General features: G+C 35.0%; 1 protein-coding gene across 1 annotated transcript in view; it reads right to left on the reverse strand.

The window, feature by feature from the left end:
* CPS1 (carbamoyl-phosphate synthase 1) overlaps positions 1-25,207 on the reverse strand; it is a 113,211-nt gene that overhangs the window by 60,759 nt on the left and 27,245 nt on the right. The window contains exons 7-19 of the mRNA XM_054585692.1: positions 22,421-22,510; positions 20,559-20,687; positions 19,903-20,009; positions 18,937-19,075; positions 18,207-18,284; positions 16,532-16,630; positions 14,903-14,998; positions 10,964-11,153; positions 9,823-9,980; positions 8,193-8,321; positions 5,302-5,446; positions 3,658-3,868; positions 2,112-2,310 (exon numbers count right to left, since the gene is read on the reverse strand). Coding sequence (XP_054441667.1) covers positions 2,112-2,310; positions 3,658-3,868; positions 5,302-5,446; positions 8,193-8,321; positions 9,823-9,980; positions 10,964-11,153; positions 14,903-14,998; positions 16,532-16,630; positions 18,207-18,284; positions 18,937-19,075; positions 19,903-20,009; positions 20,559-20,687; positions 22,421-22,510 — 1,770 coding nt within the window. The remainder of the gene's footprint in view (positions 1-2,111; positions 2,311-3,657; positions 3,869-5,301; positions 5,447-8,192; positions 8,322-9,822; positions 9,981-10,963; positions 11,154-14,902; positions 14,999-16,531; positions 16,631-18,206; positions 18,285-18,936; positions 19,076-19,902; positions 20,010-20,558; positions 20,688-22,420; positions 22,511-25,207) is intronic.

Below are 25,207 nucleotides of genomic sequence, written 5' to 3' on the forward strand. Positions count from 1 at the left end.
AATGAATGAATTAAAATTCACATTCATTAAGTGAAAATTTCATCATTTTTCAGTGGAATCACTATCCTGGCTTTACCATATTCTACTACCTTCTTATAACACCTGTATATAAAGATTTTATTTTAACATTTATACAGTTTAATTCACATTATTTCTGGTTCAGTTGATACATTCTGAACTTAGCAACTACAAATAATGTGTCACAATTATTACCTTATTCACTGTTTTATCCTCACATATACCTGCATATAGTAAAAATTCAGGAAATGTTTGCTCACCTAATTTTAACTAAATGTTAAAATTAAGTGACAACGAAACTCCTGCAGAAAATAAGCTCTAAATGAAACCATTACAAAATTATCTCACATTCTCTTCCCTACAAATTTTACTGTAAATGAAAAGGCACACTGCACAGAAAAAGTAAACTAAATAACAGGGTTTTCTGTTTGTTGTTGTTGTTGTTGTTGTTGTTTGCAAGAACATTACCAACAAAATTTTTCATGACATTTGAATTCTAATTCTATTGTGTACTTTGAAGCATACTAGAAAAAAATAAGATTTAAAAACAACTATGAAGGAAGTAAAACTACTTTTATAGCTAGGAAGACATTTTCATTTAAAAGGTCAGATTGCTCCTAGTCTGTCATTATTTTAAAATCTTCCATTAATATCTTGGAAACTAAAGAAACCAAAACAGTCATAGTTCTGCCTTTCACATGTGAATATGATTCATCTATAAAATGCTGGGGTTTTTCTTTGCCCTTTCCCCTGCATTGGTGATGAACTTAAGCTTTATTTCCTGTAATTAGTGGCATGCATTTCTAAAATGACTCATCTGAGTTTAGGCTATAATCTGTGTCATGGCAAAAATAAAGGCCAATATAGAACAGCAGGTCACAAATAGTTTTTTGCTCTATAATCTAACTGGCTTAGGCACCCAGATATACACTGAAAGGTCCTACATTGACCATTTGGAGTTAGAGATGAGATAAAGTAAAACAGATAGATAGATGTAGATATATTTTGAGGTCTGTACACTGGTATTCAAAAATTCTATCAATAAACAATGACAATAATTCTGATGCAATACATTTATTAGAAATGGGGGTATGGCTCTACCATAAAAGTTATTACTAAACATTTACATGTATCAGTCCTAGACCTTGTAAGAGCCCCACAAAGTATTATCATCTCCACTTTTCAGATGGAGAGCCTGCAGCTCAGGGCTTTGTCTGAGTGTCTCTAGCTAGTCAATGTCAACACCAAAACTGAAACCCAAGTTCATCTGGTTGTAAGGTTAATATTCTCTCTACTCTATCAACCCTCCTGGATGTGAAAAATAAAAAATAAACCCCTTGGTGGGAGTGGCAAGAGAGTGAATCTCAGAGGTAGGGATATGAATTCCTTTATTTTCTCCTGTACATGGAGCAGTGCTTATTTGAAGATGGAATCATCAAAAGCTAACTTTAATTTAAAATTTAAAATAGAACATTATGTAAAACTGAAAGTCACTAAAAGCTTAGAACGCTCCAGTATGATAAAAGGCAGCTTAATGTTTCACTATGCTCTTCACAGCTTAGAATTTTAGAGCTGGAAGGGCCATGAGAGATCTTCCAGTCCAGCTTCTTTCTTTTGTAGATATGATGTGGAATGTGAGGTCCACCAAGATTATAGCCACAATTTACATGGACTAAAGCTGAATTCTTAACCACAGTTTGGTGGTCTCTTTGGTACATCATGTTATCTTTTACTTAGTATTATCTCCTTTATTTGGTTATAAAATATGTTAAAATTCAGTTACATAAATATAGATATATGTATATGTGCATATATATTATACACCTATATATGATCACTCCTTTTGAATGCTCTTAGAATATTAGAATGCTCAAATGCTTTTAGAATCCATTAAATGGGCATGTAACAAATGCCTTATGTTAATGATCTCATAGAAAGATAGTGAAACACTAAACAGGAAATTAAATTCTTACATATCCTTCAATTAATAACATAGTAAATATAATGGTACACTTAAGACTTTCAACAATGTTAAAAACTAGACAAAATAATTGAGAACAAAGATGAAATAAAGAAAGTAACCAAGGACTCACCTCTCCTACACTCTTCATAGAACTACCAATTCGGCTAGATGTTCCATGAAAACGATCAAGATCCCAGCGAGGAATCTTAGTAACCATGTAATCCAGGCTAGGTTCAAAGCAGGCTGATGTCTTCCCTGATACAACATTCTTGATTTCTGGAAGTGGGATTCCAAGGGCAATCTTTGCAGCAATAAATGCCAATGGATAGCTATAATGGAAGAGACAAATTTATTTTTTTCTTTCAGCAATAAGTATTAAAAACAGCCAAAGACATAAACTGTTCTTTCTTAGAAATTCTGGTATTATTCTACATCAATATATAAAACACATATGATTCTCCATTCTGGATGAAAATATTTAATAGCCACTTCTAAAATAATGTATTCATGATTAAGTATAGAGGTAAAGATCAAAACAAAGTCATTTTCTACGTCTGATACACAGTGCTACAGTTCCCAACCTTCACCTCTTCAATCCAAAATCAGTAGCTTCTTTGATAAATAAAGTGCTCACTTGTATAAAACCTCCAAAATATTACATGCATGTACCTGAGAAGACAGTGGAGTTAGTTGATCCTATGGGGTATGTAATAGAAAATGTAAGTATTGCAAGTCTGGGTCCTTGATCTATCTCCAAATTATCTTTGAAGTTTGGGTTTCCTACAAAACTATTTCTTTGGAAACTGGACTATACTCCTCTGGAATGTCAGTTTTGGTAATTGTGTTTAAGAAAATAATTCATAGAACTATAGAATTACATATGAATCCTTTAGTACAACTCCCCCATCTAACAGGTGAGGAGAGTGACAGAGACAATAAGTGACATGTCCAAAGTCTCAGTGAGTAGAAGAACCAGAAGAAGAACTTGGGTCTCCTGACTCTTCCCTAAAGCAATATGCCTTCCACCAGTCCATACAACACTGTGTAGCTACATTAAAAAAATCTTTACAGGTAAGTATTTTGTTCATTTAAATGCCATATAAATTAAATGCTAGATATTAACTATAATAAAAAAACTATCGATTAATTTTCCCTCTGACTATTTTTGCCTACAGTTGTTAAATGGATAGCAAATTTATTTATTTGGTGGCAGCAACTGCCTATAGAAAAACCCTATATTTTTTGGTCTTGTGGAATTTGCTAAAATAAAATAATGTATATTGGATGCTTGAGTCAAATGAACTGTTATTTTTTTACCATTTGCTACACCTGAAAAAGCCAAGTGAGAACTAAAATTAAGGATTAATTTGTGCTTTTTTACAACATCTGCAAAGTGTAATTAAGAAGCAGATTTTTCTCAGTCTGTGTTGACCACCCAGATTTTGATTAGTTTATGATAAGCCAGCACACAAAACCAGAGAGCAATACCGTTTGCCTCAACCTGGCAGCGAGCTCATTAATAACTGTGTCTTTAGGGTACTAAATGCTGTTGGAGCCAACATACAGAAATGGGGACTATAGTTTACAAACGTAGCACAGTCTTCACTGGTTCACTTCATTTTCCAGTTCTCTCTGTGAAGAATCCACAAACCCATGATCAAGCATTCTGTTCTTACCCAGTGGCCTTTGAGGCCAGGGCAGAGCTTCGGGACAGTCTGGCATTCACTTCAATGATGCAGTACTCCATTGAGGTAGGATGAAGGGCAAATTGAATGTTGCATTCACCCACAATGCCCAAGTGGCGAACGACATTGACTGAAGTACGTCTCAACATCTGAAACTCTGCATTGGAGAGTGTCTGGGCAGGGGCCACAACAACTGAATCACCTGTACATCCAAGCAGCGCTCATTAATTTGTTTGCATGATACAAGGCACACAACAGTCCAAGGAGTTGGTTGGAAAAGAATTACCCAATGGTAATACGTATAAGGCACATCGGCTACTATTTCTTCTGATTCTTATTTTACCTACATTGTTCCAACATGCTTACAGAAATTCTTCTAACCTTTCCTGAGCTCATCTAGTCTCAAGGCTTCAGTCATCTAACAGATAAACATTGACTTCTTCAATTTATCTTCCCTTCAGGTCTCAAATCATCTCTCTCTCAATTTCTTCCTTTCATAAAATATCGTCTCCTCTTCACCCCTTACTGGCTCATCACCTGTTTCTGTGTCTCATCACCTCCCGTTTTCTCACTCCTCTTCATAGTCACTTATATCTTTAAACTCTTAGTCCTTAGTCACCATCCCTTCAGCCTACAAGTATGCTCAGATCTCTACAAGCTCAAGAAGCCCCTCCCTGGTGTTAGATAACCATCTCTCATTCTCTGCATGACAAACTTCTTGAAAGTTTACCAATTCTGCTTATCATTAATTGCTATATAACTCCATTCAATATGGCTCACATAACCAGTTTTGTATTAAAACTGTTCTCTTGAACATCCAAAAGCCCTATCAAAACTTCCTTCTTGACCTTACATGGCATTTAATACAGCCAAAACCAAAGCTCTTTTATGAAGTATTTTATTATATTGGCTTACTTGGTACTTTACTTTCCTGTTTTTCTTCCTATCACTCTCTTCATTTTATTCAACACTAATTATTTCTCTTTCTCCTGCTCTGTAAAATCTAAATGATTCCCAAAGTTAAGTCCTTGACCCTATTCTCTCTTTTTCTACGTTTCTCTCCCTGAATACTTAGTAAATGCTTCCAGCTTCTATTATAACCTTTATACCAATGACTTCCAATGACATGGTAACAACTTCTTTATTTTTATCCTGTTCTTGAATTCTAATTCCATATTCTTAACCCTTTCTTTGAGAGTTTCAACCATATCTCAAATGTAGCATTTCTAAATTCAAAGTCATCATCTGTGCTCTCTAGTATAACTAGTTTCCCTTCCTGAGGAAACTATTTCTATTACTCGCAGCTATTTTCTCATTCACTTGGTGACAAATACCCCTCCAAGCCTTTTTAACCTCACCTCTAACTTCTCAACACCAAGTCTTAGACATTTCATCTTCACTATATTGCTTATATTTGACCCTTCCCTCAAGTGAAATCAGAGTAATACCTACCTTACTTCATAGGATTTTTGTGAAGAACAAATTAAATGTGAGAGTATTTTCAATACTGTGAAATGCTATATATAAAATAGAGAAGTTCAGCACTAGTCTATAAGATAATAATGGTAATAGCTATGGACGAACAGAGACATGGGCTGAAGGCATTACTATAATTCTTGAAAATTCTTTGCCTACCTGTATGAACGCCCATGGCATCAACGTTTTCCATGTTACAGACAGTGACACAATTGTCATCCGAATCTCGGACCACTTCATATTCTATTTCTTTCCAACCTGTCACTGACCTCTCCACCAAGATCTGGTTGGTCATAGCAAAGGCCTGAAAATCAGCAACAAAAGACATCAAAGAGTAAGGAAAAGCACTGGCTTTAAACATGAATATTTGGCAAAATGCCTTGGCCTAAATCCCGGTCAGTACTGAAGTCTCAAGCCCAGTCTCCATCCTCCTCTACTCTCCAGAAGGCACAATGTGTCAGAAAATCAGTGAGGTACTAGGAATAGCATCCTGCAGTGAATATGCTTGATTTACATTATTGAGGCTTGCCATTCAAAGTGCTGATACGACATTAAATCAAACTAATTTAGGAAAAGAGAAAATAATTGAGCAATCAGGCAGAGGGAAATGAAATTATTTCAGCAGCTAGGCTTCTGTGAGACCAGAAAATGTGATAAGTGTGAATAAATATAGAAAAATAAGTCTAAAGACTCTGGCTTTCTCTAAAATAGCTGAGGGTGCTTCGTACAGTGACAAACACAATAAAAGTCAGTTGATGTTGATGAGGAGAAGAAAGGAGATGATGATGGTTGTAAATAGTTAGCCAAGATGGCATATGAAACTTGGGAATTAGAAGAATCCTATGCAACTATTATTATGGTTAATCACTGTCTAAGTGCTTAAGTACTCAGAGTCCTATTATCATGTGTGCCTGATTAAACAGATATGAATTAGTATAATCATCATTTCATATTTACTGAGTACCCACCAGTAGGTAAAACTGAACTCAAAATATGAAAGTGGCAGTCCCTGGCCTTAGGATATTTAGTGGCTAAAAATCCAAGACAGAACTGTCCTTTGTCTCTTAACATAGTTGATTTGTGATGGCAGTGAAAAGAAGAGGAAGCAACTGGGAAAAGTAAATTTTATCAAATTATTAGTAAGCAGTAAAATGAAATAACTCAATGTAAGTTTTTCCGTAATGTGTCTGAACACTATGTTCTTAATCTCGGTCAACATCACAGGCTCCAGTATGTGCCATTGAAAATGGAATCCATTAGTCCCACAGCTGCCCATGAAGAGGTTTTCAAAGTGGTTAGGACACTCTGTAGCCAGTGTTAACAATTTAATAATTATTAATTTGTTGTTAGAATTGCTTATTGAAAGAAGAAATCTGGGAAACAAAGGGTATAAATTTGGGAAAGCTTTTTGCATTCTAATGGAGTAGACTGAATATTTGGGCACAGGACAATTGACATCATCTTCACCTGTTGCTTTAATGTCTTTTTTTTTTCCTTTCCAATCTCAGATTTTATACAAAACACTGACTTAGATGATTTAATGAAGTTTATGATGGTACTAAATATAACCTCAAGAGAATAGGAGTAGCTTAGGATATAATGATACAAGTAGTTATTATCAAGAGAAAAGCTAGGTTTTCAACAAAGAAAACTATTTAATGACCTATTGATTATTTTAGAAGAATATAAATAATTAAAAATTATCCCATTCCAAAATTCTCCTTAGTAAATATTTCTAGACATTTCAGTATTCAGGATGTTTCTATACTGTAAAAAAAAAAAAAAAGCAAGCATTTTTAACAGAGAAAAAATACACATTGTCACTCTTGGTATTAATAAAATTGATAATATTAAAAACATTAAGAATATCTAATAAGCTAGAGAAAAATATCTTGAACCTCCATAAACATGTTTTTTTTTTCTTTAAAGACACAATTCAGAAGTTCAAAATGAAAACAAGAAACATTTATATTAGATATGTTTTCCTTCTTGTTTTGTTCATTTTGGCCACTCCGGAAAATCTAAATCCAAGTTGTTGATGTGTAAGTTTACCATTATAGTTATTTATTTAATTTTATTTATTTTTTTCCTCACAATCCTTGATCAACAATTGAAGGGCCTCATTTTGTTTCACTCCAAAAGTGAGTAATGTTAAAGCTATCAGCTGTTCTGGGCTCCTCAGCACTCCCTAAAATAACCCTCACAAAGATGCTCTCACACGACCGCCATGCAGGTTACGTGGGCCTCTGGGCTGCACGTACGTGCATTCATTCAACAAGCCCCGGGATTACCAGGCACTGTTCTCTTCTGTGGAAATAGAGTGTGGGCAAAACCCTCTTCTTTCATAAAGCATGTTTCCTGTGTTCATCTCTATTTATTTTGGGGGTCATACCTGAATTTTCCCCAGATTTCCCCTTTAACACTTGAGAAAAGAAGTATTCAGTAATATGTTAAAGTGATTTTGATAGAAATAAATTATACTCCAATTTCACTTCTGCTTATATGTGTATATTAGTTGGCAGAGAGCTCCCTCGTTTATGTTATTAAGATGTATTTATACTATATATTTATTAAACACCTGAGTTTGAGGTAAAATTAAATTTTTCAATGTGTTTTATTTATTTTACTTGATGCCACTTATGTCATACTATTTTGAAAGAATAGTTTAAAAAACATTATATTCTAGTTCTTTCAACCACTAAAATATATTTTAGCATTATGAATGTTTTGGAACAGATTTTGAAGCAGAGGGAAATCAAATTGGATTGACTTTATAATACTGAAATCAGTAGACAGGACAATAAAGATTGACCTAAAAATAGAGTAATCACCAGTTTATCTAGGACTATCTGGCGTAACCTAGTGTTCCAACATAAATAATTGCACTGTATTGCCATTTCAAAGGTGTCATCTTTGGAACAACACTTCAGAGAATATGACAGTAATTTCATAGAGAAAAGGTTGTTCTGTCTTCACAATTTTCTTTAATTGAAAGGCTACTTCAGCTCAGTTTCTCGGTGGTTAAGAATTTGGTCTATGAGCATACAGACCTTAGTGCTGAGGTCCATCAAGGTCTCCTTGTTGGGACAGATGCCTGAGCCAAGCCCCCCGAGGGCATAGGCAGACCGGATCATGACTGGGTAGCCAATGGTGTCTGCTGCCTTCAGCGCATCTTCAATCTGTCAATAAGAACAAGGGCTCAGGGTTTAAAAGCTGACCACACTAGCAGAAAAGATCATAACAAGAGAATCTGGCAATTGAGGTAGATCAGTTTTCTTGAGGAGAATGATTATGGAAATATTCTATTATTCTCTCATCTCCTTCTGAAAAGCAGGCATTGTTTTACAAATTTTAAGTAAAATTCTGGACTATTTTAATATTCAGTGAAAGCTCTTTTTTATCCCTTTGTGCTAATCTTTATTATTTTTGCATACAAAAAAATAAAGCAATGGCCAAAACTAAAATAACCATCATTAATTTGAGAATGGAAGCCATATTGAACTATTAATTCAGCTTAAAAGTCATCTCTTAGTAAAACAAGGTTTTCCACTGCTGAAACTAACTTGGTATTACTCTAATAAGCCATTAGGAATATTATATAGAGAGATTTTTCATTTTTCAAATTCATTCAGAGAGTAGTCCCAGAAGCTTGGATTTTTTTTTTTTTTTTTTTTTTTTTTTACCTTACAAAATACAACACATGGTGGCTATATTTTTCTGTCACGGAATATTATTACACTACCAATGGGAATGTAATTACACCTTTCCCATATGCCTGTTTCTCATCCTGAGGAAGCAAAGACATAATTAAATCTGGCAATGAAAGAAGAAATGGATGGCAGGAGCTTTCCGAATGTTCAGCAGAGCTATCCTGGGATTATGCCTGATTGATAGCTTTGAACATAGTATGTACTTGACAGCACTCTTTTGTGAAACATACATAGTCCATTTTCACTTTGCCCAGCTGTAATGCTTTACCACTAAGGATTTGCCTATTTCTTCAGTGGGGAATTTGCATCAAAAACTGCCTCCAGCACCCTACTTCACTGACTTTGTGCCAAAACCAGGACTAAAGTCAGGGGCAAAAGCAGATGTACACAAAGCTGACTTTTTCTCAGTGCCTATCCATAGACACTGGATATGATGGAAAACGGTTATCAGAAATGCAAAATAATCTGTCCTCTTTCAACATTGAAACCACAGATTTCTCGGTCATAAATCTTCCTAATTAGATCCAATGGTTTTTTTATCTTGATAATCTCATTTTAACATGTTTATTTCACTTTAATAAGAACATTTAAATCCGGTGATTTCCCAATCGCAGGTCATTTGTACATACAAGATGTGTGACTACGGGAAGAAGGTAAAAACTGCTTTGGCATTGCAAGTTAACATGGCTTTTAGTTTTAACTCAGGAAATTTGAGATTCAGTAGCAATGATAAAATCACTTCTCTTGGTTTATGCTTCTCTTTTCATAAAATACAATATTACTACATATCCCTAAAATTTGAGCATTGAAATCTACAATTAATACACAGTGTTTCTGAGGTACTAACACAGCTCTGGAAGAACATATATGCAGGTATAATAACTGTAACTATTATTTTTCGGCATGCCAAACCACTCTCCCTACAATGCAAAACAAATGGCCTTGTTTCTCCAGAACAAAGGCTCCTTACCGATTCCACTGCAAAGCTTGGAGCAATCTTTTCATTAATCTCATTTAGTTTGTCAGAGAACAGTTGCCTGTCTTCCGTGGCCATAATGGATTCAACTGAGGTCCCCAGTACTTTCACGCCATACTCCTTAAGCACACCTCTCTTGAATAGTTCCACTCCTATAAGAACCAAATATAGTTTTCAAAAATCTTAAACTCTTAGGTCTTCTAGAATACCATTTTTTTAAATCTTAAAATTAACTCCAAGAAGCCACCATTGTTCAAAACAGAACTCCATTTAAGGTAAAAAAAATTTTTGAATTAAAAATTTTTGAGATATTCTAATAAAATATTTTGCTGTGTGACTGTTGCTTATATTATCGCTTTCTTCAAATGACTTTCATTATTGTCATTAATGAAAATCATAAGACTACAGGAAACCTTAAGATTTTAGTATATTTCCTTCACTTCTAATGTCCATCCTTATAATGCGATTCTTTTATTTAAATAATCTGTGACATGGGTATGTATCTGGATTAAAAATCATCAGAATTTTTTGTGTTTTTATTGACCTGCTATCTAACTTTGGCTAAGTGTTTTATATTTGTCATACAAATTACAGCACCAACTTCTTACCCCAATTGGTTAATGATATTCTTTTTCACAATCTAGTTCCAAAGGTCTGAAGCATTTTAAAGAGGACAGAGCATTGAACTCAGTATATACCTGAAGGGGTGGTAAAGAGACTGATCTATGTTATCTTGAAAATATATGTGAAAGTTAAATGTTGCAGGGCTGAGCCATAAGAGCGCAAGACACTTAATCAATGTTAGTTTTTGCTTTCCATTCAAAATAGTTGTCAGGACTTAAGTGGTAACATAGAAAAGTAATATCTTGGATAGAGGCTGGAGACTCAAGAAACCTACTTGGCCACTCAGAGCATTAAAGCAAAAGATTTCTTTTTGTCCCTCAGATGTTCTGGGAAATAAACCAGTAATATTCATCATATGACATTTTCAGGTGGCTGCTAATGCTTCCTCACACATTAGAAGAAATCTTTTATAAACACCCAGAGCACAATTGTTAGGTGGAGTCAAATTTTAAAAAATATTGTACAGAAATGCATGGACCCAAAATCTGCAATTAAACTTAAAAGAACTCACCACAGTTCAGAGCTGTCTGGCCGCCCATGCCTAGAATTAACCCATCTGGCCGCTCTGCCTTGATGACCTCAGTGACAAACTGAGGGGTGATAGGGAGAAAGTAGACAGTGTCTGCTTGTTTTAAGCCCACCTCATTGGTCTGTACTGATGCAATGTTTGGGTTCATCAGGACAGTTTTGACATTTTCTTCCTGAAACAAAAGGATCCAGAATCTGAATACATGTTCTAAAGAGAATGACTGTATTTCAATAAAAGGCATTAATAGTGAATGAGTGAATGAATGAGGAAAACAAACATTTGGTGAAACAAAGAAAAGAAATTGAGTGAAAATAAAACTATGCAAGAACTTCTTCCCTCATAAGGATCATCCTGAATTCCTTGCCACTGAAGTTATCAAGCAAAGCTGGAAGTGATTTCTATAGAATTTGACTAGACAGCCACAACGACAGCAGGGCCTCAAATAACATCTTTTTGTTAAAACATTAATGAGAAGAAAAGATCGATTCCTGACCAGGGCACTGTCTGTGTGATTGCATGTTTCTGCCATGTCTGTCTGGATTGTCTACAGGTATTCTGGATTCCTCCCACACCCCAAAGACGTCCAATCCGACGAACTGGCATGTCTAAATTACCGGGGTGTAGGAGTGTGCATGGGTGTGAGTGTTCCCTGTGACAGAAGGGCGTCCTGTCCGGCGTGGGTCCCGTCTGTACCTGGAGCTTCTGAGAGAGGCTCCGGCCACCCAGGACCCTGAAGAGGAATAAGGGGATTAGAAAGTAAATATCCTCTTTTTATGCATCTTTCTAAAATGTCTATACAGCTCACAGTTATTCCAATGCTAGATATTAGAAGTACTTAGAAACTTTATAAGTTTGGTGTTGATTTTGGTGACCAGAAAAATTCCCTAGGACCTTAACTCTTGTTAATTATATGATAATTATATCGATTAATCTAAGGTAAAATTGGTTTCATTATACATTGTTTTGGTTAAAGCCGCAATTTCCAAAAGCCTATCATCAACATTAAGTGAATGCTACTAAACTTTACAGCTCAATTGACCTTAAAAGAACACAATATTCCAAAAATTTTTTAATGAGTAAACTATAAAATAGAACTAGAGGCAACATCAAAGCTGCTTCCCTTTCTAATGTTTATTGGAGAACAACATTGAGTGTACATTTAAAATGCAGGGTAATGTGTTCCCTTCTTGCTAGAAGCACTGAAAGCCTTCTGCTGGTTTCCATTTTCTTTAGATGTTCATGCCTGCTGCAGTGCTTTAACAAAAAGCATTATACAACTGTTTATACATATTATATGAAAAGAAAATGACCATATGGCAAAATAAAATGAAAATTTATGTGTGAGTATGAGGTATTCATAGCCTACCTCATTCCTGACATCTGGAGAGACCACCAAAATAATTCTTCACATAGGCTACTAAGAATAATAGCTTTATAAGCCAGGATGAGGGTGAAACTTACCAAAAATAACAATTCTAAAATATGACCAGATGATACTTACTATTTTACCAATTAGTGTGTTAATTTTGAACCCTTCTAAAAATGTCAACAAAATATTCAGCTGAAAGTATAGAAATCATCTTTGAAAGCCCTACATATCCTTGGAGAAAGATATGAATGAAAAACTAAATATATCTCATACTATTTCAAATTCAGAGTGCCTTAAAATTTGTAATGTACTTTTTTATTAACTTACTAGATTTTTATACCAAGACTGCATGAGAAATTTCCACCTTGCAGATAAAAAAAATTGAGATTCAATAGTGAAATAACTTGCCAAAGATCATATAGCTGGAAAGAGCCAAAATTAAAACTTCAATTCAAGTGTTATGACTCAGGTCCTGTGCTTACATTTCAAGATTTTAAGGAATTGTTTGAAAATAAGTGTTAGGTATATTAGCAAAATATTAAAGATACAGATAAGCAATTGCATTTCAAATATGGATTAGAATTTAATAATTGGGTCTAAACTGAGAAAAACTCATGAACAGAAGTTGTAGAAAGTTTTCCTACAATAGAAAAGTACCAACACACCTACATATATTTGTATTTCCCTGAATGGGCTATACAAATGACATAGAAAAAGTCCCATATATGCATGTGATGGGTGTCTATTCATTTTAAAACTTAGGAATAACTTCAAACAATTTTAATAAATTTTACATCATTTTTTCTAATATGGTTCTGGCTACAATGCATACATGATCCAAATCTTTTAAAATATTTGGTTCATAAATTCATCTCTATTAACCTCCTAATTAATCACAATACTATATCTAATAATTCCTATTCTTCATTTAAAATATATAACTTCACCTCATGGATGTTAACGCACATAAAAAATACAAGCTATGAAAAAATTAATTCTTCTCTGGTTGGTAGGGCTCAGTTGATTGGAGCATTGTTCTGTAAACCAAAAGGTCAAGAGTTCAATTCCCAATCAGGACACATGCCTAGGTTGCAAGTTTAGTCCCCATGTGGGGTATATAAGAGAGGCAACCAATCGACATTTATCTTTCACATCAATGTTTCCCTCTGTCTCTTCCTCCCTTCCCTTCTCTCTAAAATCTATACACATATCCTTAGGTGAGGAGATTATATAAATATATACATAATATCATGTTATATATGATATTATATGTGATAATATCATATTATATATATTCTTCATAAAACCACCAAAAAAGGCTTTAAAAATGTATGTTAGTAAAATGTGTTCTAGATCCAGAACACACTTAGATTATGTTCTAATCAGTCTAAACCATTGGACATCCACTATCCATCCAAAGGTAAATTGAATCATAATGCAATGAAGTAAAGTATGCTTTGAAAACTTACATAAAAATGTGTGCAAGTGTATGAACACTCATGTGTATATGAAGAAGAATAGTAAAGATAAAAACAAACAAGAAGATAAGGTAACTGGGGGCTATGTTCCACATCTTTTCAACAGGTATCTGTCAAGTGAAAATCTTTGTATATAGAATACCGAATAAAACAAAAAGTAAAAAAGAAATAATAATAATTGGCCAACTGTTTCTCATGTTTGCTCTTCCAGTCTCCTGCTGCCTTCCCTACATTGTTCTCTCCTGGTAAATGGCTTCACCCTGCAAAGCCTAAGGCAAGGCCACAGAGAGCTCCCTGTGCCTCCAGATGCCTGATTAGCACCAAAATGGGGACTATCCAGGGAAATAAGGACACCAAAGAAAAGCCAAGTGAGCTCTTTAATAGAAACACCTTACATGTACAGTGGAATTTTTCTAAAGGTTTATTTTACTATGGTAAGAGTTGGGGAGATCTCAAAAAACTTTGAAGAAATAGGGAGGATGTTCTACCCAACTTGGGTATCAAATCCTCTTTTCCACTTGAAAATTCAACCACAGTATCCTGGTAGGTTATCCATTCCAGGTCACAGTGTGGGAGTTGGGTCCCCTTGTGACAGGCAATAATTTCTAGAGCTTGAACAAAGGCATGTTGCCTTGCTTCCCCAACCAGTTCTTCCCATTTTAATCACAAAACTGCCTGAAGCATCTTAATTGAACACAGAAGTACTTTAGAGCACCAAGGATGCCCAAACTCCCTCTTTCCCACGAAAGACAAGTATATTTTGAAAGCTCGCTGCTTCAGAAGAAATGAGAAACATCTATAAGTGTGGCTTTATATGCTTTCATTATAAATAGGTGATAATATAGATAATGTTGAAGACCAATCTAAACTTAATTTGCAGGTGTGCACGTTTGAGAACGTTAAAAATCTTGTCTGTGATCAAACTTCCTTTCATATAAGATGTGTAAGGAATAGTTAAGAAAATTAATTATAGTGACTTTGAAAAGAGGTAGTGTCATAAATTTAAATTATACAACACTAATTAGACTCATTAAAGGGGGTATATTAATTCTAGCAAAGATCATATTCTCTCACCTTCATGGCTTTTACAGCTTGCGATCCCGAGTAATCAAATTCACCTGCCTGACCAATAGACAGGCCCCCTGATCCTAGGATAAGGACTTTGGAAACCTGTAAACAATAAAAAAATGTACTGCTTTTATTATTAAGATATGAAAGTAAGGCTTTTTCAAAACTGGAGATGACTATATTGTCTGGGTTATGTGGCAATCTTAAAGTGCAATGTCATATAATATATGAGTAAAAAGACTCACAACTTAAGCAGCCCTAATTTCAAAGCAATTTCAAATTATCATGAAGATTTTTTCACAGAAGTCAAAAAGTTTTAGAAGAGGTCTACATTTTATTTAAACATATATATTTATCTAAAAATAACCACATAAATATATGTATGTAAATATATACATCTATGTGTGTATATTTTTTACATAAGGTTGTTCTACAATTTAATTCACTAAGTGTATTACATTCAATATTTCATGGATTAAAATATGGGACATGGGGACACCTTCATGTTTATATTTTGCCTGTACTTTACAGGTCAGGACCAGAAATATTTACAGGTAATATAACCAAAAAAAAGATCATGTCTTGGCAACATATTCATACAAATGGTGTATATGATTTCAAGCAAATACTGCTTATTTTTTAGCCACACACAACACTGCCAAGCCCTTCAAAGGAGAAAGATGTTATTGGTCACTACAAGAGCTAAGGGCTTGGGAAACTTTGTTTGCTACAACAAATATTTATTGAGCACCTACTATGTGCAAGTCACTGCAGAACACCAAATTATACACTTCCATCACCATTTAAAAAAAAGAAAAGCATCTGAAGTCCATAAGTTGATAACTCTGAGAAAAACCCTATACAGTACATGGCTTCTTTCACTACCAAGAGCCCACAGTTTGATTCCACATTGAGAAGCTGGATTACCGCCAATATTTTCATCTCAAGAAAAGAGGTTGTCATGGAAATCCTTAAACCATCTAACCCAACTTATTTCATGTAAACATATAACTCAATGCTTTTTGTTCAGAGACTATATAGACATATATCCTTCTAAGTTTTCTATAACAATACTGTGGGCATATGTGTGTGTGTGATTTAACTCTGAAAGAAATGGGCAGAGGTCTTAACACACGCATTCAAACAAATAAGGATCAAGTCTTATGATATATTAACCCTTATTCATTTAGTCTTTAGAGATAAATAATATTATTCAATTCATGATGTTGAGTAATAATCCTGCTAGTTAAAACAAAAAATTCTGTCATCTTTAATGATTCTATAGTCTGAACAGTATATCTCAAACAAATGTAAAGCCATGGCTTACTGAATAACGGAAAATATACAAAATCCCAAACTAAACCTAACCCTATTTTTTACTACGTTATTTTATTATCAACATCCAAGAGCAATTAAACTTTAAAAGATATGACTTTCAATCTAAACATGAAAATTCCAATGAACATTATCAAGTATAGACAAAAAATTTAGATGCTAAAAAGATAGGAGATTATAATATTATCAATCATATTTCATAAACATTAAAAAGGTTCACATACTCACTTAACAATGTATCATTACACGATAGAGAAAATCCAAAATACATAAACCAAAAAGAAGCCCACGCATACTGACCTCAATTCGAGATGCAACCAGGGCTGGCTTCGGTAGAACCGATGTAATTGTGGTACCTTTCCCCTTCTTTATCAGTGAGAAAAAGGAATCAAACAGATACTAGAAAAAAAAAGTCAACTAGTTAGATGCTTCAAGAGTCATAAGACTGCCAGATAAAATACAGTATGCCTAGTTAAATTTGAAATTTAGATAAATAATATTTTAGGATAAGTATTTCTGTACAATATTTAGAGGAGTGGTTTTGCCAATTCTGAAAAAACTAACTAAATATTTACTACTATAAGACTTAGATCAAATAAACACATCTAAGTGTTTGTGTGAAATCCTATCAAGTGAAAGCTTTCAGCAGACAATGAACATTTCAGATACTGACTTCTCAAGAATGTCAAGTTTTCAGCTTCTTAATTATGAACAATTTTCTTCTTCTGAGTTAAATGCTGGCTATACAAAAAAAAAAAATTGAAGCCATCTTACTTATGCATCCTAAAGTTAGAAATAACTGGATTTTTAAAATTTCTATCAGCTCTAAATATATCTTTAGAGATTTTTCTTAAACTTTATCAATTAATTTACTTCTATTTTTGCAACAGGCATAACAAATTTCAACAAAAATATTTATATTGCAACTATTCAATAGGACAAAATAAAAGGATTAATTGATATTACATGTCTTAATTTCAATATTCCTAATCTGAAGTACAAATATAAGCAAATAATTAATATTTTAAATTTTAAAAAAGTATTTATCTTTCATTAGCCAATATGTGTGTAACTAACTTTTATTTATGAGTTTCATTGTGAGTAAGAATGAGCTATTGACTTTGGCTATTAAGAACCATTATTTTTAAAAAATAAAAAACAAGAAAAAACACAAATATCTGAAAAAGCAATTCAAAGGTGAGGTAGTAGAGTTTACAGACAGAAAATGTTTATTCTCCTCCTCCTTTTACCTAGATGTCTTTTCTGAGAGCATCTACTGACAAGGAAGAATTGTCAACATTACTATTGGAGGCCCTAAGGTATAAGAGACAGAGTTACGAGACTTCCCAGACTTCCCTGAGTATCACTGAAAGCTCTTGTCTTGCAAAGCTGCCCTTGAACATTGATACAAAAGCTCACACAATAAAAGTGGAAACCTTTAAATTCCAAACAAAACTTCTCTAAAAAGTCTTTATGGTTCTCCTCTGACTCACAGGTACCTGCCTGCGTGCCCTGTCCCCTCCCTGACCCTCCTGCCCTTCCTGATGCTGCTGTTCCTTCTCCCTACATGGCTACACAAACCAGTTGCCATAGAGATTTTGTGAAGTCACAGATGGGGGATTAAAATTTCATTTGTTATGAAAACGAGAGAGCAAGGGGAATTCATTTGCATAGGACAATAATTGTAAATTTCAAAACTAAATATATCAAAATGGTAATGATTTAAATAAAAATAGCTTTACATCAGGTTTCTTAAGGGCTTCCCCACTTTGAATTTAAAGAGATAGACATTTTTTCCATGATATTCTTGGGGAAATTTTAATACAACGAGTATATTATCACAGCACCCTTCTTGAGAATGTTCTATACCATGATCATCTAGGGTGATTTATTTTGATTTATCAAGTTTTCACATGAATACACTTCTAATTTAAAAAATAAAACGTACATAACAGGCCTCATCTTTCACACATACCTCAGTGTCCGTTGGCCCTGGGCTCACCTCTGGGTGGAACTGCACACCGAAAAAGGGTTTGCTCTCATGCATAATCCCCTAAAGGAACGAGAAATTGGACACCTTCTGTCACAATGAATGCCAACCAGGGCTGTGTATTATTTCAAATTTAAAAACTGAGCTAAATGCTTAAGAACATTTCGGAAAATTAACAGTGTTAATAAAAATAAGCCAACAAAGATTCAACCCAATGTGGTTCCCTTAATATAAACAACAGATTTGGTCTATAGCCTTTCGGGTCTCTCAAAGCGCTTTTCAGGATACACCCAAATCCTCTTCTTATCTTCATCTCCCAAAGTGCTTCTCCAAGGGTCTTCTCAAAAGTTACTTCAGTGCTTAGTCCCAAGACTCAGAGTAGTTTCAAGCGGATCTCTGCTAATCCCCCATTAACAATAAATGTGCAAGAAAGTCATGATGAACCACTCAAAGGATAGATCTTAATGAGTCAACTGATGGGGAAATAAGACATAGAGAAAGGACTTTTGGAAAAGCAGAGGGCTATGAGAAATAACCTATAAATAGACAATGAACATTAGAAACATTATTCTATGGAACTCTATAAATAGAGTTCTTCCACAACACAACCCTCTCCAGATAGCCCACATAAACAACAGAAAGGTGTCTGCATAACAGAGTATTAAAAGTCCCACATTTCCATCACCAATTAAACAGGTTTCTCTAGAGCACTTACCTCATTGGTTTGATCGTTGACATTCACAAACAGTGGCTTCCAGCCAGCAGGAAGGGTGTTTTCCAGAGCATAGCCATGATTCTGAGCGGTAATGAAAGCCTGTCTGTTTGTCACATTCAAAACAGGCTGATTCTGCCCTCTGTAGAAAAAAAAGAAGAAGAAGAAGAAGAGGGAATAGGAAAAGTGAAGAGAAGAATAAAAGTGCATTCATTGTAAAACAGCAAACAAGAAAAGACTTAAAATTTGAAAGTTTCAATTGCTTAGTGAAAATTATCTGTGAGAAGTCATAGATTGTTGATCCTAATAATTTTAGCAACAAAAATCAATTCAGGAAGCTTCATTGTGTATTAAATATCAGGTCTATTAAACTTCTATAATCAGTTTTAGAAAAGAGGGAATTGTAATAAAGAGTTGCTTACTAGCTTAACAGAGATAGACAAATATAAGTGACTTATTTTAAAGGAGCCACAGTAAGTTTAAAGACAGATGAGAGATCCTGGGGAATAATAAAGAGATAACTACTCAGTGTGGGGTTGAGCTGTACAGGAAAACTCCATGTCCCATAAATTAACATCATCTGCAGTAAGGAAGTAAAACCTAGAGGATATGAGGATGTTTCGGTTCTTAAGTTACCCAGCCTTACAACGTTGTCAATTCTCTGAAATCACGTTTAAAATCAGAACAATTTTCCTTAGAATGTTATTTGATTGAGTATTATATCCTCAATTTATGCCAAGGGGAGGAAAATAACGTTAAACTACAGCAAAGTTATTGTTAGAGAAGGCTGCCTTTCAAAAATGCAATGAAAGTAGCATCAGGTAATCAGACAACTGTGAATCATTTAGTGGCATGGTTATCTATTTATTTTGAATAAAATGGTATGTAAGTTCTCTAAGCCTTTTGGATTTAGTTACTAAGAGTATTTCAGAGCTAGTTTCATCTGTGAACAAAGCCAAACTGCCTTACCTGTTGGCCATGGGCATCTTGTAGGTTTTGGCACCAGCAGCTAATCCCAAAATTAAATTTCCTGTGCTGATTCCAAACAATGGCTCCTTCCGGTCACCCTCCAAAATCTAAATCAGGAAGAATTTTTGTTAACCCAGAAGTACAGTTTCAAAAATTTTCTCTGCAGGAATCAAAATGAAGCATCCTTTCTTTCCCCTCAATTAACGAGGTAAAGAGAATAGTAATAGAATAGAAAGTTAGATTATAAATTAGAGCATGATTAACACATTTATAGAATTAGAATTCAATAAAATGTACATAACATTCAGACTAAACTAAACCTAATTTAATATTTCTTTAGAAACTTGAGGGTAGCATAGGTCCTAAGGTCATGGTAAGGGACATAAGTTGTCACTTCACTATTCTGTGGAAAGACACATTTGGCGATTGGACTCCAGCTCTCTGAACTTGAGGACACAATCCCAGTTAACTGTTTTGTTTTGGTTTTTACATTGGTTCCCAATAACATATATCTGTGCTGACATTACCTCAAAGGTCACAAATAGGAGTGATAAAATATTCCTGAATAAATAACATCTCTTAGAGCCTTTTAAGCAATATAGAGCAGACCCCTCCACTTCGCACACAGACACACACTACCCCCAGGTTCACGGCACCTTTTTCACATTCTGAATTAGTGGTTGTGCAAGAGCTGGGTTCCCAGGTCCTCCGGCAATTAAAAGGCCATCATACTCCATCTTGGTGAAATCATGATTCCAGGGCACTAAATGCACTTCAGCTCCTCGCTAAAAAAGAAACCCAAGAATGATTAGAATTTAATAACATTTTTCTTTGCCAAAGTGTAATTTTGCTAGGCCTTCTCTTGACTAACCACTCCCTCAAGGAAAGGGGAAAATGGCATGTGATTCAAATAAATAAAGCTGAGCAAAAAATTCTTTCGTGGCTCACTGTGCTTTGTGTGAGGAAAATGGAGCCAATGATCAATAAAAAGTGGAGGAAAAAAACTATTAAAAATTTGATCCTGAAAAAGTAGATAATACACTTTCCCACACTTCAGAAGGTTTCAGAGCCTAAAGGCGTCATGCCTGGGCACACAGGAATACAGGGTCTCTTACCTAGAGCTGTGGGAGAATCACAGAAAAATCATTTATTTGCAAGATTTGAGTTGGCCCACCTTTCACCTTTTTCAGTTTTGCCTTTTTTCCCTGATCAAATTTTACTCATCCTTCTTTCCTAAGGTTTTCTCATATCATCTATAATATTTATATTCTGATTGAAAAATTTGTATTCTATATATAAATATAGATAGGAAGATGCCTTTGATGGTTTCCTAGAAGCATTTCCTGAGACAAGGATTTGAGAATAAGAAGTTTGTTTTGAAGCATTTCCAAGAAATACCAATAGAAAGTTATACTGTGAGTCACCCCAAAAAAGTGTTCATTATCAAGCAGTTACCATTGTGGACAGCGGGAGCTTTAGCCCACTGAGAAACTCTGAGGGCCGGTGGAGAACGTCCGTCTTAAAGACAGCCCAGGTATGGAGCAAAGGAGCTGGAATATTTACACAATGACCCTCTCTTGTCATTAGTTGGGGCTGCAGCAGGAGTCAGCAATTCTAAAGCATTTCCTGCATATCGGCAGGCTCCCACCAAAGACAGTCCTCAGGCAATGAGATGCAGACATCTGCCATTGGAAGCCAGGCAAAAATGACTTAAAATGGTAAACCGAGAGGGAGATACCGATAGGCCATCTACAGCATCTGCTACTGAAGAGTTTGTGCACATTTTTGTTACTAAACTTGACCAGATTTTGAAACCATGATTTGGATATTTGTGATATTCTCTAACAAAAAAATTGAAGGGTTCCCTTATACTCAAGCTAATTTGATAGTACACAAATATCTGTGTGTGTATTTTGGTAAGTCAGTGAAACAGAGACAGAGGCTTACACACAGAGACAGAAGCAGAGAATGGGAGAGGAAGATGGAGAAGGAGAAATCCCAACAAAAAAATTATTTAAGAAAACACTGTAATAATGGTTAAATTCTCCTTAAAGATGTTTAAGCTTTAATATTAATGGTTGTCCAAGAATTGATATAAAGCAATATGACAGTCTGCACTATATCAAGCATGACCTCTGCAAACATGTGGTGCATAATACATGTAGCATAATAAAGAAGTCCTCCACTAACTTGAGTGTTTTGGTTATCTCTAAACCCCAAGAATGTGCATGTGGCATGTCACAGAATGTCAGTCAATAAGTGATAAGGACAGGCATCATTTTCTTCTCTGTTTTTGTAGCCTTTGAGGTTTGGTTTTTTTTTAACATAGTTCACAAAGTCTAATTTTAACAGGGATAAATGTTTTATTTTGTAGATCAAAGGTAACAGAAGAGAGCTGATTCCCTGACATTCTGAGAGAATGTACAAGCTTTCTCTGAAACAGATAGAGAAAATAAGTTTAACATTGACTGATCGATATTACAAATCCACCCCATTGGAGATAGAACAATTTACTTACCTTTACTAGTAGGCGTATTACGTTGTTTTTTATCCCACAGTCTACAGCTACCACTTTCGTGGGGTTCCCTTTGCCGTACACCTTGACGTCCTGCCATTTTAAAAACCAGAGTGAGAGGAAGTTCCAACGAAGAGCAGCACATCAATATCATAAACATAACTGACGATGCTTCGCACTTAAACTGGCAGCAGATTGACTGCTAACTTGGGAGTAACTGGATGTTATCAATTTGTAAGAAAGGCATAGCAAGTGTCACAGTTTGTATCTTTTTATTGAGGAAAAAAGTACTTTGCTGTTTTATACAAAACCTTTTCTTAAAGATTGTATTTATTTTTTAGAGAGAGGGGAAGGGAGGTAGGAAGAAGGGGAGAGAAGCATCAATGTATGGTTGCCTCTTGCATGACCCCCACTGAGGGCTTGGCCCTGACATGTGCCCTAACTGGGAATCGAACCGGCAACCCTTTGGTTCGCAGGCCAGCACGCAATCCATTGAGCCACACCAGCCAGGGCAGTTTTATAGGAAATCCTGATTGTGGTAATAGCAGTGATCTCTAAGCAATTGGTTGCTTCCATAGTTAACAACCATCTTTCCCATATTTTGCCCCACTCACAAACAGTAGCAATGGAAATTTCAAGTATTGTTGCCTGATTCAGCACTAGACAGATGTAATAAGTACATCAAGCTTTAAATACCACGTGAACCTCAACTTGCTATAAAGTGTGGATGGGGCGGAGCATTAGGCTTCTGCAGCGGGGCTAATGGATAAAGTCAGTAGGAGAGTCAAAGGAACTGCTGAGCTAGTGTACACTCCTGGCTCCTCTAGGTGACTGTGCAATTGTTTGCATTTAAATGGAAGACTTCATAAAAGGATCCCAGAGAATATCATCATCATTATCTATGTCTTAAGCACTGCTTGGAGTCAGATCCATTTTCACAGGTATCTATCTAAGAAGTAGTTCCCCAAAGTCATAAAAGGAAAAATAATAGAAATATAGGGAGAGAAGCCTAGAAGGCTGGGTGCCCACAGGGATTCCTGCTTGGCGAGTTACCTAGCACATTCTGAATTCAGGGTAATTCAAAGCCGGAAGAAGAGTTTAGATGAAAGTTGCAATCTGGATATTTGAAAAAGCATTTTACTTTCATTGAAGTGTCCCTCTGTGGCAAGTCTGCAGAATGTGAAATCATAATCCTTAGACTGTACTTGAGGGAAAAAAATTAAAAGTTTATATTTTTTTGTCCAGCTGACCATTCTAAGGAAAAAAAAATACTCCAGTCCTTCTATGATCTGGGGAAATTATTGCTGAACTGATCCATAAATGCTACAGATAATCTCTCCCATCAGATAATTTGAAAAAGTACAGATTTACTCTTAACCTTAGGCTTCTGCTACAAAATAAAACAATATTACCATCTAGTTGTAACTATACCAAATTGCAATTACAAGACAATGAATTAAGTTATCAACCACACCCAAAGAAAATTCACCAAATAAATATAATCTGATACAAATATATGTTTTATCACAGCTAAAATGAAATTATTTGATTGCTTTGGCATTAAGAAACAGCACCAGATTTCATCATTGCAGTCTCTCCCTGGATTTAATATAGATAAAAATATAGATAGACTCCTTTTTGCTGATCTCTACACAAACATATTATGTACTCTCCATACAGAATGATAGAAGTTAATTAAGCAAAATCTCACGGACATGTGAATATATCGATTTGCACTAGGATTCTCCGGGAGAGGAATATATTATGTAGTGTTTTTCAACTTTATTTGACCACAGAATTTTTTGAAGGTGAATGTCTCTAAGGCCCAGCATTCCTCACATTTGGAAAACACTAGGCTCGATGCCCAAGGCAGTTCTCAATTTTAAAATTCTCTCATTTTAGAAGGAAAAATAGCTCTCTCTCGTGCTGTGTCTCAAACTAATCACTTGATAAATGTGTAGAAACAAATAGAGGGAATATTGTTGCAGATCATTTGAATGGACACATTTTAGAATCAAAAACAAGTGAATATCACATATGACCTGATACAATTCAGATATATAAACAATTAACTAATAATTCATGTGATGAATTAAAATGATGTGAATGCATGTCTATGCTCGACATGAGCATCAAGACTATATAAGCAAACACTGATTGCCAAGGACTGGAATTTTTCAGCTTCTATTTCCATGTGACAAGAGTAGTAACAGCAGATAATATTAACACAAGTTTTCTCTGAGTTTGACATGCTGCTAACCAAGCTGTTTTTACTCTTTAAAAAAAAAAATGCCCTAGCAAAGTAACATTCTCACGGCTAGAACTCTTCTTCATAAAATGCTGTCTTCCGCAGTCATGTTGATCGGTGTTAGGTCGCAACATGAATCATTTTCCAAAAGTGTGAGGGGGGAAGCTTCCTTTCTAAAGACCCTTAATGAGAAGGTTTTGTCACAGAAGTGGGTAGAATGCCCCATACAACCAGTCAGTTTTAAAGTATGTTCACCCACTGTTCAATCATATGCTTTGCCACTCTTGATTAGATGTCCTAGAATCTTCACTATACAAATGTAAAAAAGTAAATGGCCTAAAACTATGTAAACTTATGATTAGTACATGACAATGTGACTATAGTTACTAATAATTATTATTTCTAGTATGTTGAAAGGCAGTACAAGATGATGTTTAAGAGGTAGACACTAAAACAAACCTTCCTAGATAGAGATCTTGGTAACTGTTCATCCTGAGAAGGGGATTTAATCTATATTTGTTTCTCCTTTGGTAAAATGAAAT

Source organism: Pteronotus mesoamericanus, unplaced genomic scaffold (assembly GCF_021234165.1).
Source record: "Pteronotus mesoamericanus isolate MK-2021 breed Mesoamerican mustached bat unplaced genomic scaffold, CSHL_Meso_final contig_90, whole genome shotgun sequence".
Lineage (NCBI taxonomy): Eukaryota > Metazoa > Chordata > Mammalia > Chiroptera > Mormoopidae > Pteronotus > Pteronotus mesoamericanus.